General features: G+C 54.5%; 1 protein-coding gene across 1 annotated transcript in view; it reads left to right on the forward strand.

Moving 5' to 3' along the window:
* Positions 1-12,019, forward strand: part of TNRC6C (trinucleotide repeat containing adaptor 6C) — a gene marked incomplete at its 3' end in the record, with an annotated part of 87,639 nt that overhangs the window by 28,113 nt on the left and 47,507 nt on the right. Inside the window, exons 2-3 of the mRNA XM_084238695.1 lie at positions 2,827-2,926; positions 3,658-3,679. Coding sequence (XP_084094821.1) covers positions 2,864-2,926; positions 3,658-3,679 — 85 coding nt within the window. The 5' untranslated portion in view covers positions 2,827-2,863. The remainder of the gene's footprint in view (positions 1-2,826; positions 2,927-3,657; positions 3,680-12,019) is intronic.

Consider the following 12,019-nt stretch of genomic DNA (forward strand, 5'->3'; position numbering starts at 1 on the left):
GCTGGCCCCTTCCCAGCCGTCCGCAGCCGCGCGCCCAGCAGCGCCTGCGCAGGGGCGGGTTTCCTAGGGTCTGCACCTGTGGTGTGAAAATAACTCCGCCAAGTGGCATCTGAGGTAGTAGCTCTTTCGAACTTGGTGGGGGTACAGATCTCTGCAGTGTCGCTTGCCCCAGCTTGGGCAGCGGAGTTGTCTGGAAGCCTGGAGAACTGCCGACGCCTGTGTTCCGGGCCTAGAGATTACACAGAAAAGGGCTTCAGCCCTGGCACTGAGTTTTCAAAACTTGCCGGGTGGTTCTGGTGAGCAGCTAAGGCTGAGAAACTGAAGCGCATGGTCTCAGGGCTCTGGGCACCCCGGGTGCTGGCCAGCAAGAGACAAGTCCCCGTTTGTGGGTTCTCCCCGCGTGCACAAGTGCAGGACCACTCAGGCGCGGGAGCCACAGCAACATGGCTAGTGAACAGATGGGGAGACAGTTTCTAAGGCCACAGGCGGCCTCTCATCCTCAGTAGTGTCCACAGTGCCCACGTCCCAGACAAAAGGCTGCTCGTTCAGGATGGCGCTGACCATCTACAAGGGCCTGGGGCGGGTGGCAGCCTGTGAGTAGGGGGATGTGATGACGCTGAGATGACACCGCAGCGGCCCTGGCCACAGTCTGAAGGTGGGGATGGGCGGTCCCGGATGCTGGACCAGACAAAATGGGCAGCAGCACCGGGAGGCGGTGCCGGATGACCAGGAGCAGTTAACAGCCTTCAAAAGTGACCTGACCAGAGTGTCCACACTCTCTTCACACCTGTCCATGGTGTTAGACAGCACTGGCCAGTGGTGCCGGTCACCACCAGTCCCCCGGAGGCATCAGTGTCAGAAACACCATGTTCACAGCTCCCTGGGGTGGTTGGCCCACACCGACCACAGACAGCTCTCTGGGACACAAGCCTGGGCCTTTGGTGCCCCTTCAGGGGGTGTCAGTGGCAGGTCCGGGGCAGGGGCAGAGCCTTGACCTCTGCAAATGCTCTCCAACCTCTCTGGGAAGCCTTTGGGCTGCTGCTGCTTTCTTCTTTGGAGGTCAGGAGCTGTGTGAGTTGCAAACTGGCGCCTGCCCCGCCTCACATCCTCTTCCAGGGCTCCCATCTACAGTCCTGATGGCCACAGCCTCAAGCCGGTGGCTGATCGGACCATTTACCACGAATCGGCTCACAGCTTGCCCCTGAGAGGTCCATTCTACGATCCAGGCACTGAATATAACGATGGATGTGAAGGGGGAGAGCCTGCAGCAGCACTGCAGAGAGGGTTCCCCGGGAGCCTACGCGCTGGCCTGGCCTGGGGCCTCTCATAACTGCAGGGAGGAGCCATGGCGCTTGCCTGGTAGGGCCCATGTGGCTCCCCATGACCCTGGACCAGGGGAACCGCTGCCGCCTGCACCGCCACATGCAGCTCCTTAGGCCAGCTCGGGGAGGGCCGCCCGTAGGCGCTGGCTGCGAGCGTCTGGTGAGAGCTCGCCACCGCTTCTGCCGCCTGCGTGGAGGGGGGGAAAGGGCTGGTCTTGCCCCACGGCCCACGCTGCGGGGCCCTGGTTTCAAAAACACTGTTGAGGTGCCCCCCCATGTCAATTTAAATTATTTTTATTATGACAGCATCAACATATGCGCAGACTGAGACTCGGCTGGAAGGCCCACAGGTATAGTTGTGTATGAGCCGCGCGTGCACATTTGAAACCCAAAGCTAAAAATTCAAGACCAGCATTATGGACGGATGGTGCTCTCTTGCTGTGCTTCATGTCTGGCATTCTGTCTGCTCAGTCCGTGGTCCTCCCTCCTCTGGGCTAGCCTGGGCCCAGTCGGGAGCTGGGGGCCACGGGCATGTCTGAGGGGAGAGTCGGCCGTGAGAGTAGCCCTAGTGCCCAGGCGCCCGCTGCGGAGAGGCCGGGAAGCGAGGGTGAGCACAGTCCCTCCCAGAGCCGCTCTCTGGTGGGGAGGCCCTCGGGGTGCCGGTCCTCAGTGCCAAGCGCAGCTAACCATGGGCGGGCGAGTGCCGCGGCGGCCTGAAGTGGAGCGCCGGTGTCCCCATGTCTTTGGGATGGTGAGAGACAAGCATGGGTGGGGCCAGGGGCCCGATGCCTGGAGAGCCCAGTGTCTGTGCTGAGAGGGCCGAGCAAGACAGCAGGCCGCCGGCTGTCAGGTCGCTGAGGACCCAGCCCGCCCTTTCTGGGCTGGTGGCTGGGATCACCCCGAGGCCCTCACGGCCACAGGGTCCCTCATGCCCCATGGGAGCAGTGGGAGAGCCCCTTCTCCTGCAGTGTCCCCAGCACCTCTCCAGAGGAAGCCCCACACCATGTCCATGGCCAGGAGAAGTGCTTGCAGGAGCGTTGCCCGTGAGGCGCACATGGGGGGCAGTGCTGGCAGCCCCTGCTGTGCTGGCCCAGTGCTCACACCACGCTCAGGGGGCCCGCCTCCCCAGGCCAAGCTGCTCTGCCACGCCGCACGTCCGACGTCACATGCCGTGCGGGGGGACCTGTGTCTAAACGACAGTCTGCCTGAGGAGCATGTGATTAGAATGTACATGAGAATTGCCGCCACGGCTCTGATTGGGTGGGGCTGTGCAGGTGCCCCCAAGCGCCCAAGCCCATGCTGAGCCGCTCAGGCCTGGCCAGACTTCGGAGCTCGGTCCCTGACCCGCTGCATCCCTGCCGCACCACCTGATAGAAGGCAGGCGTCCAGCGCCGGGGGCTGAGGGCGCAGCCTGCTTGGGGGGTGAGGGTGGTGGACGGGATCGGGTGGGCGCTCTTCCTGCCCCACATGAAATTCTGACTTAAACACTCTTTATATTTAACAGAGAGAAAGAACAAGAAACACAAAAAGAGGAACGTTTGATGGAAGAAAAGAAAAAGAAAAAGCAGGAAGAAAAGAAAAAGAAGGAAGGCGCTCAGAAAAAGGTCTGTTAGAGTGGCTGCGGTGTCCTCCGTGGCTGTGGGCAGCGGCCTGGCGAAGCCCCCTCGTTCCCCTGAGCCAACAGCTGCCTCTGTAACCAGTGAAAAGCAGACACTGCGCTACTGAAATCAGTACAGGCGGAAGCCCAGGAGGGCTTCCTCGAAGAACTAGACCATCAGAGCGGTGTTTTTAAAAAGGCTGGTTTTCGCTGGTGGTGAGGAATGTCCATGCTGTTCTACTTGAAACGGACCTTCCAGAACAACCCTGTGCAAGAAATGAGGAAGGGGCCACTTAACTGATTTCATTAGAATAACTGGAAATAGCGTTGGTAGCTTTGGCAAATGTCCTTTTATAAATCCTACTAGTAAATATTCAAAAGCTCGAAGTCCTCCTGGAAATCTTACTGTCAATGAATTTTATGGCATTTATACCAAGTTTTGCCATTTGCTTTTATGTTCTTGCCTAGATTAATGCAGCTCCTAGTTTAATTGTGTGCATACTTGGACCGTGTTAAAATGGAGAGCGCTAGAGAGGGTGAATGGAATAGCTTCTAAGATTTCTTTGGCCTTTAGATCGATATAGTCACCCGTGCAGACAATGATGCATTTTCCCCAATAGTATATTTTAATAAGTTAACTGAGAAAAAATGTTTTTAAAATTTTTAGTATTAATTAATGTCTGTTTATAAACTTGAATAAAACATTATTCTAAACAGATTCTGATTTTTTTTTTTCAGGCTGCTGATCAAAAAACCAAAGGTAAGTCTATTTCATTTGGGGACATGCTTTATGTCAATATCAAACTTTGTGATGATGGTGACTTTTTGAAAAATTGATGGTTGAGAACAAAACCTAACCTTGCCTTTGAATCTGGTTTTTTGTTTGTTTGTTCTTTTCAATTCACTGTGAAATTCTTCCTTCTTCACTGGCTTTGCATCTGCGAATCATTGGCATCTGTTTTCTCTAAAATGCCAAAGAATTTTATTTTAACTTTCTTAATAATTTAATTTTCCTTTGGTTTGATTTCCACCAGACAAAGACTAAACTGCTAAATGAGAACAACCAAAGGACATGGAATTTTTTTTTCAAACTTCCAATTTCTCTTTGCCAGCTCTTCATCCTGGGGAGATGCGCGTTCCCTCCTTTCTCACCGGCGTGTGAAAGGCTTCTTTATTCTCCAAGTCCAGAATCCGCACGTTGCTGTGTTAGTGGGTGCTGGTGGGGATGGGGCGGCCACACGGTGACTCAGGCAGCCCGTGGGCCTGCTGGGGAGCGAGTAGAAGGGAGCAGCACCCCCAGGCTCTTGCTGTGGCCACACGGGCTGGCGGGGATGGGCACCCCAGTGGCTGCAGTCGCCAGCGTGGTGGGGCAGGGGCTTCCGCCTTCCAGCCTTGGGTGTCGTCGTGTTTTAAAGGAGGAGAAGGTGTGCAGCGAGCTGCTCCGGACAGGCTGTGGGGACCACAGTGAGGCCTGCCTGGAGGGGCAGCTGCATCGGCCACCGTTCCTGCTCCTGTGGCCTGTGGTGCTCACCCAAGAGCCTGAGTGAGGCCACCTCAGGCCGCGACTCTGGGAACTCTGCTTTGGTTTGGCGGTTTCTAGATTTCAAAGTAAAAACTCATCTGTCATCTTATTCAGATGCCATAATCGCACAGGGCGAGCATCATTTACCGTGGAGCGGCTGAGAGGGTAGCGTGGCCAGTGGCTGGCCTTTGGCAGCTGTGGTCATGTGGGACTTGGGCAGACAGGCTCGGAGCCCTGCTCGGTGTCCAGGGGGAGGTGGGTTTCAGAAGGACACGCCTCTCACACTCCAGGGCCAGTGGGGACTGACCTCTTTTCAGAAGGGTCTAGACAGCTGTGGTCCTGGGGCATATGTGAACTTAGGATCTTGAATAAGAAAAAAAGGGTTTCTTTTCATTGTCATCTAGCATTACAGAATTGTTCTGAATCTTTCATTTCCTTTTTTTAACATTTTGAACTTTTGCAACCTGAGTCCCAGCTGTGTCTCTCGTCACCGTCATCGTCGCCGTCTGTCTTCAGACGGTAACACACTTGACAGTTTACAGAGAGTGAGCCAGGACCCTGCTGCCTTACACTGCGTCCTTACTTTCCGGTACTGTTCTGCTGAGTGTTTCCGCTGCGGACGCCAACCCTAGTAGGTCTTTATGTTCTCCTTCCGTCTTCTCTGATCTACCGCTCCTGTGGGTTCAGTTTGTCAGGAACCGCTAACTTCATACCAGCCTATCACTGATTGTAATAATGATTATTAATGTCCTTCTATACAAAAAAGAAATGCTTTCTGAATTACAAATAATCTAACAATGCCTATTAGGTAACTCGCGGATGAGTCCTAGTAGCATCAAGGCTTCCGTTTCTCCACACTCCATCATCACTGATTCAAGTCAGAGTAACTGCCCACGGCCCTGGCTCCGAGTTCCCAACAGGACAGGGGTGGCACCGGCGGGCCTGACAGGCCAGGCTCAGTGCACCTGCACCGCAGGGATCTGCTCTTCTGACCTTCCAGACCCTTCACGGCTTCTCCTGCACCTGCACAGCTGAGGCTGTGGCCACCTTGCTCCCCTGCACCCATGCCCGGCTGCAGCCGCATTAGCCTGAGCCCGGCCCCTTTCCTAGCAGTTGCCTTCACACCATGCCTGACTGTCATTGGCACTGTCTCCTGTGAGCACAGTCAGCTGAGACTGGATGTTGACAGAGGCCCCAAGACCGCAGCTCGCAAATGGCAGGACCAGAGAACCCAAAAGGTCTCGAACTCACCGCACCCGGGAAAGGTGCTGACCAGCCTTCCTCAGGCAGCTTCCGCGCCCGCAGGGCCTGTGCCTTGTCAGAGCCCTGCATCAGCCGAGGGGGCGCTCGGGGCTGTGGCAGAGCACCCCAGCCACAGAGCTAGCAGGGCAGAGCTCCGCCCCATCCTGCCTCTGCGTCCAGCCGCGTCATCTCCCGAGCAGACGGGACACGCTCCAGCGCCCTGGACCTGCCCTGACCGCCAGGCACTGTCCAGAGCCCTGCGTTGTTGGAGCCAAAAAAGAGTTTAGTTTTTCTCGAGTGAGTCCAAGAAGTGAATAATCTTAAAGAAAGGCTACAATCACAAATTAGATCGTTTAATATCAATATATTGAATCAGTTAACATGGCGGAAAGAGACTTGAACTGGTTGGATCCTGACAATCAGCTCAGAGTAAACCCAGTCAGCTATGACCTCCCTGCTGTGTAACCGACGCCTCCCACTCCTGCTGGTTCCTCACCTAGTGCTGCCTCCACGCACCTCCTCTTTAAACACTGACTTACCTGAAATGTTTTCGGAGAACACTGCAGTCTGCACACTATAGCTCCACTGTACTTTTTTGCTGAAGGTAGCCCAGGCCTCCCTGATGGGTCTGCCTTGGTGCAGCGTATTTACCCCTAAGTGTCCTGAGCTGGCCCTCACCACCCGGCTTGGACTTGGATCTTCATTTGAAAGAGTCACCTGAACCTGAATCTTGCTAGGAATTTATCTTTTTTATTAACTTCATCTAATGTATGGCCTGCCTCCACAGCCCGGCCCTCCCAATCTGAAAACTAGGTTTCTAGGAAATCTGCTTTACAGAATTACAAGTGAGACTAAATTTCGTCTCTCTTTCTTCAAATCCTGACTCGAGATTTCTTACTAGGTCACTTTCTCCCTAAGGCTCAGGCCAAGCGGGTGAGTGTGCTTGAAGCCCCTCGACGGCTGTGCTCACGGCTGCAGGGCCCGGCCCGCCAATTGCTCGGGCCTCCGCCCAGGTGCCCACCTGCTTTGGCCCGCCCTGTGCGTCCTGCCACCCCGCAGAGTCTGGGTTCCAGGTCTGGTCGCAGTTCTGCGCGCTTTCCTTGCCTCTCGCCTCCCGTGGGGCTGCTTGCGCTCATCATTTCCTTAGTTTCCTCTTGTAATGAAAAATACAAACAGTGTGTTCTTGTGGAGGATAAGGTTAGCATCATCTAAAAAAAAGTTCGCTTGAAATCCCTCCATCTAGAGATATTTACAGTTAGCATTTTGTCAGCCATCCTCGAACACTTCTTTCTCTTTGTGACGACGACACATAGATATGTTTTATGTTGACTTTCTCTGCTCCCAGTTAGCACCTCCGGTCCCTGCCGCGTGAGGAGCTGGGCTAAGCCGAGTGCCAGCTTCTGGGGGCCTGTCCACAGAGTGTCCCTTGTGCATGCCCAGCCTTGCCTTTGCGTTGGTGACCCCGGAAGAGACAGTCACCTGTTAACGCAGAGAGAGCCTGCGGCTCTGCTATTGGGGTGAAGGGAGTCGGGTTGCTGTTTAGAATTACCACCAACAGGCGTGCTGTGTCTGCTGTGGCGGGACCAATGTCCGAGGGTCAGGCACTTTCTAGGGGGTTCTTGCCAGATTTTCATACAGTAGACGTTGTCATACCAAAAGCTCAAAGTTGAGCAGATAGCTCGGTGACCCAACATGGCTCAAACCTAGTTTGACTGATGATTTGTGGCTTTGAGTCATATGCTCTTATAAATCAAGTATTTTGATATTCTCCTAGCATTGTTTGAAAGGACTGTAAGTTTTGTAGTCATGTGTTTAGCTTTGCCGTGGATTCGGTTTGTTGTGTTAATGTGAAGACCTTCGTGTGCTTTTGTTTAGGTAAATCAGTGGAAACCACTCTCAGTAGCCTTCTTTCTCAGTGGCGAGAAAGTTTTCGGGGGTCACCAGTTACCTGTGTGCACTGTACTGCGATTAAGGCTCGTTCTAAACATGCTTAGAAAGCTTTTTCTCAACAGGAAGGGAATGTAGTGAGAGCTGAGATGGAAAGCTTATCTTCCCGATTCCATAGTCAGATACAGATAAAAGCCAAGAGAAATGAGACCCGCGGCTCTGCACTCGGCCAGTCAGGAGGCACTTCCATGGGCGGAGCAGCGATTGCCATCCGCTCGGCCTCCCAGGCCTCCAGCACCAGTCAGCAGGTGTGGCCACAAAGCAGCAGGTCTGTGTTTCCTGAGTCACCCTTGATCGGATCGGCCACATCCCTCAAGCGTGCATGTGTTCGTGTTCACAGAGGCTTGGCCACGCCAAGTGTTGTTTTGAGATGTGAGTTACACCTACAAGCCAGCAGCTAAGGACCTAGTTAGCACAATCAGCACCGTTGTGTTATGAAGGTGGCATTTCACTTGCCTTACTTTACTGCAAAATTAGTAAAATCTTAGAACTCGAAGGATCTTAGAGGTTATCCTACTCCTATGTTGGATAGGAAATGAAATTCAAAAAGGTTAAATGATTTGTGCAAATTTTGACACTGGGTAGTGGCAGAACCAGGACCCTCACCTGCTGGTTGTCAGTGCCAGGTCGTCTTGTCAGCATATAAAGGCGCAGAGGCAGCGCTGTCACATGTCCACCGTCACAGTGGTCATTCTGGAAAGTAACTTAGGGTCTTTCAAATACGGCTGAAAGACGTTCCTCAGACGTTCATTATATGAGGTCTTTATGGGATGGCACCTTATAAGATGTGTCTAGCCATGGCGCTGGATATTTAAGGAGGCTGTTCAGGTTACTGCCAGGCCCCTAGGGAGCCAGCGTAAGTGGATGACTGCTCTTCGTGGGATGAAAGTGTGCAAACATGTGATCTGTCCCCAGCCTGGGGACCATTTAGAAGGAGGACTGTTGACTGAAACAGCCCAAGCTGGCGCTTCCTGTGTGTAAGTTCTTGATCCGATCCTAGAGGAAAGTGAGGAAGCAGCCCGGGGAGCCGCTGCCACTTCTTCCCCCACCGCACACCCCTCCCACGGCGACATGCTCTTACGCTCCTCGCTCCTCGGTGAGGGCCCGGCACGTAGAGCTTGCGTGAGTAGCCTAACACAGCTGGCAGCCTGCTCTCTGAGAAATCGTGTGCTCCAGACTGTTCCTGCGGCCAGCAGTCTCGCTGAGCGCCGACACATGGTAGACCTAGGGCGTGCACGGAGCTGTTCGGCGTACACACACCTGGTGACCGGCCTGCTGCACGCTTGCCGCCCCCCTCTCCGGCCCTGCCCCTTGGGCCTGCTTGCTCCCCCAGACTTGCTCCCCAGGCCTCCCGCAGGGGTCCGCGCACGCGCGCCCTGCTCACTTAGCTTTCGTCTGTCTCTGTCTCGTCTTGTCCTGCCTCCGCCTGCCCGCAGCTGTGCGCCTGCAGCCGCCGTGAGCCCCGGGCTCCGCCAGGACCCGCGTCCTCACGGACTCCTGTCCTCGGAATCTGTGGGAGCGGAAGGCCGGAGCTTAGATGAGGCGCACCTCGCTCCTCAAAGGGGCTGCTTCTCCACTGGGCACCCTCACCAGCGCATGGCGGGGCCCATGTTAGCCGCGGCGCTCGAGGCCCGCAGTCCCCCGGCTCTGACCCCTGTCCCTGGCGGCCCTGGATGTCTTCGTGTGCATCTCAGCCACCTGCATGTTTTCTGTTCAAATGTTTTGCCATTTTTTATTGAGTTATTTGCTTTCCTATTAGATTGGCTTCTCATACCTCCTGAGTCGAGCAGAGACGCGGGGCTGCCCTTGGCTTCCTGCGGCCTCAGCCCCTGTCCCGTGTGTGTGTGGCTCCTCATCACAGCGTGAGGCCCGAGGCTGCTGCGCATCCAGCCCGTCCCTGTTGCGGTGCGGTCGCAGCTCCCGAGACGGCACAGGCCGCTGGAATGCTGGGTCAGGTTTGCTCTTGATTCCCTGAACAGGCAGAGATCAGCCCCTTCTCTCCATGGGATGCACCCAGAGGAGAGGTGGGAACACAAGCAAGTGAACGCAACCAAATGCACTGTGATTTGTTCATCCTTGATGTTCTGCCTGAAAGGATCGGCGCTGCGAGGGCCTGGTCACCTCGCTCCCCGTGCCGTCTCTGCGGGGACGGGTAGCGGCTTCCGGAAGAGGAGAGCCCTAGGAGTGACGTCAGTGTATGTCCAGACTGGGCCCTTCCAGGTTAGCTCTGCACCAAGATGTCTTCCCACCTGGAGAGTCGAGCTCTTCACGGACTGTGTCCCCGAGAAAAGGAGGGAGTTAGGGCAGTAACGAGTGGAGAGGCTGGCTCAGATCCTGATGCTGTCCTCGGACTTTGGCATGATCTTCAGACTAGAGGGTGCATCGGAGCTTTAATGAGATATTTCAGAAAGATCCCCATGCGCGCCAGGTTGGAGGTGCTCTAAGCAGCTGGGGCGAGGAGGGAGGCAGTGGTGCTGTCCCAAGGCTCCCAGGACCAAGCTGGGCGTGGGCAGGGAGGAGGGGGCAGGTGCTGGCTGGGGCAGGACTGGGAGACCAGCTGGCTGTCAGTTGTTGGGTCCCGCAGGTGAATCGTGAGGACCCACCACTTGCCTGGCACTGTGCTGTGGGGAGGAAAAGATTTTTAAAAACAGGTCTGCTCCTGTTGCATGGCACCGGGGTCGTGTGGGGGTGGACAGAAGCGTGGCCATGACGATGACACAGGCGGCCGGGGAGGACAGGAGCTCATTGTCGGAGCAGATGGAGCAGAAGCATCTACGTTGGGCCTGGACTTAGTGCCCTGAGCTGAGAGAGAGCCTCGTGGGCGGGAAGGGAAAGGCAAGGGCGAAGGGACGCCGCCTGCCGAGGGAACAGCACTCCTGGGGGCTGGCTGGCGGGAGTGGGGCCTTTTCCAGGCACTGAACCAGTGGCAGAGAGGAGAGTGGTGTGTCAGGGGTGCGGGTGGGCATGCGGGCCAGCCCTGGGGGAGTCCCCCTTTCCAGGGAGCGGTGAGGAGGCCTTTGGGATTCATTTGCAATCTGGCCATTTTCCTCCCTGCTCGGTGGTCTCTGCGAGGGGGCGCGGGCTCCCTCTTCTGGCAGTGGTAGGAAAAGCAGCCCGGGAGGATGGGCCCACGGTTTTTTAAGGAACACACACACAGGTCCTCCTGCAGAAGACACTTGGGAGATCACAGTCGAGACATCATTTCCTTTAAGCTTCAGTGTCTCATGGCACTTAGGACTTGCTGCTTGTTTCAGGCGTTCGTTATGGTCCGGGGGATTCGCCGCGCGCCGAGGTCAGGTGGTGCTGGGGAAGCACAGGGGCGGTGCCAGGTAGGACAGCGCAGGGCCGGCCGCTGCCCTCCTGTCTGCCCAGGTGGTGTCTCAGCGGGTCCACACGGACAGGTGCCACGTCGGCCGCTATGCTTGGACACAGGCTGGAGTCAGAACTTTCTATTTAACCTTCTAAATCAACCTGCTGTTATTTAAAAAAAACTTAGAAATATTTTCCTGTGTGATAAATCGTGCACTTTCTAAGAAGACTCTAAGGGTCACCACAGTACCCTTTTAATGAAATGATTCTTATTGTTAGCAGTCATTATTGAAACAATTTTGCTTTAGCTTCATAGTATCCCATCTATTAAAAGTAGCATTTAATTTAATTCAATGCCTTTTAGAGAGGTAACTGTAGCACATCAGAATAGGAAATATCTCTAAACAGCATTTCTCATTAGCAGCAGACACTCAGCTACCGTAGTTAGTAGTTAATGAGTTTGTGCGCATTTTGAGTTGGGCTCCAAAAGTTGCCATGGCAACAGAGCAGCCAGGAGCCGTCAACAAAACAAACAGACGGGCTCTGTGCCCCACAGGGCCGTTGACACCCCGGCAGATGGGCCTCTGCGCCCAGAGCCTTCTCCTGGCATCCCATTGTTCCGGGAGCCTCGCGCTGCAGCCCTGGCTGCCACGGGGTGGCGGGAGAAGTGGCAGTGATGGGAACGGCCCTTGCACGGCCCTTGCACGCACTGATTATCTCAGAAAAAGAGAACCGTTCTCTTTGCAACCAGAGTTGAAAGCAATCGTGTGTACTTGAGTAAATTTAAGATTTTAAGACACTGAATTTTTTTTTTTTTTTTAGAGAAACTCGATCTTTAAAAACGTATTCCAAATGACTGGAATTGATGCATAATTTTGTGATGTTTTGGCATTGTGTGGTGCCTGTTCTATCATACAAAAACTTCTATTTCTGAAGTTCTCAGATGTCATCAGTTACAGAACCTATCATTGATTTAATAATGTCTTACTGTTGGAAGGTGAGTGAGGAAACTTCAGTATATGCACAGCTGTAAGATGCATTCAAATTTCAGAAATAAGACTTGTTAAAATGTGTGGGCTA

Source organism: Talpa europaea, assembly GCF_964194135.1.
Source record: "Talpa europaea genome assembly, chromosome: 7".
Lineage (NCBI taxonomy): Eukaryota > Metazoa > Chordata > Mammalia > Eulipotyphla > Talpidae > Talpa > Talpa europaea.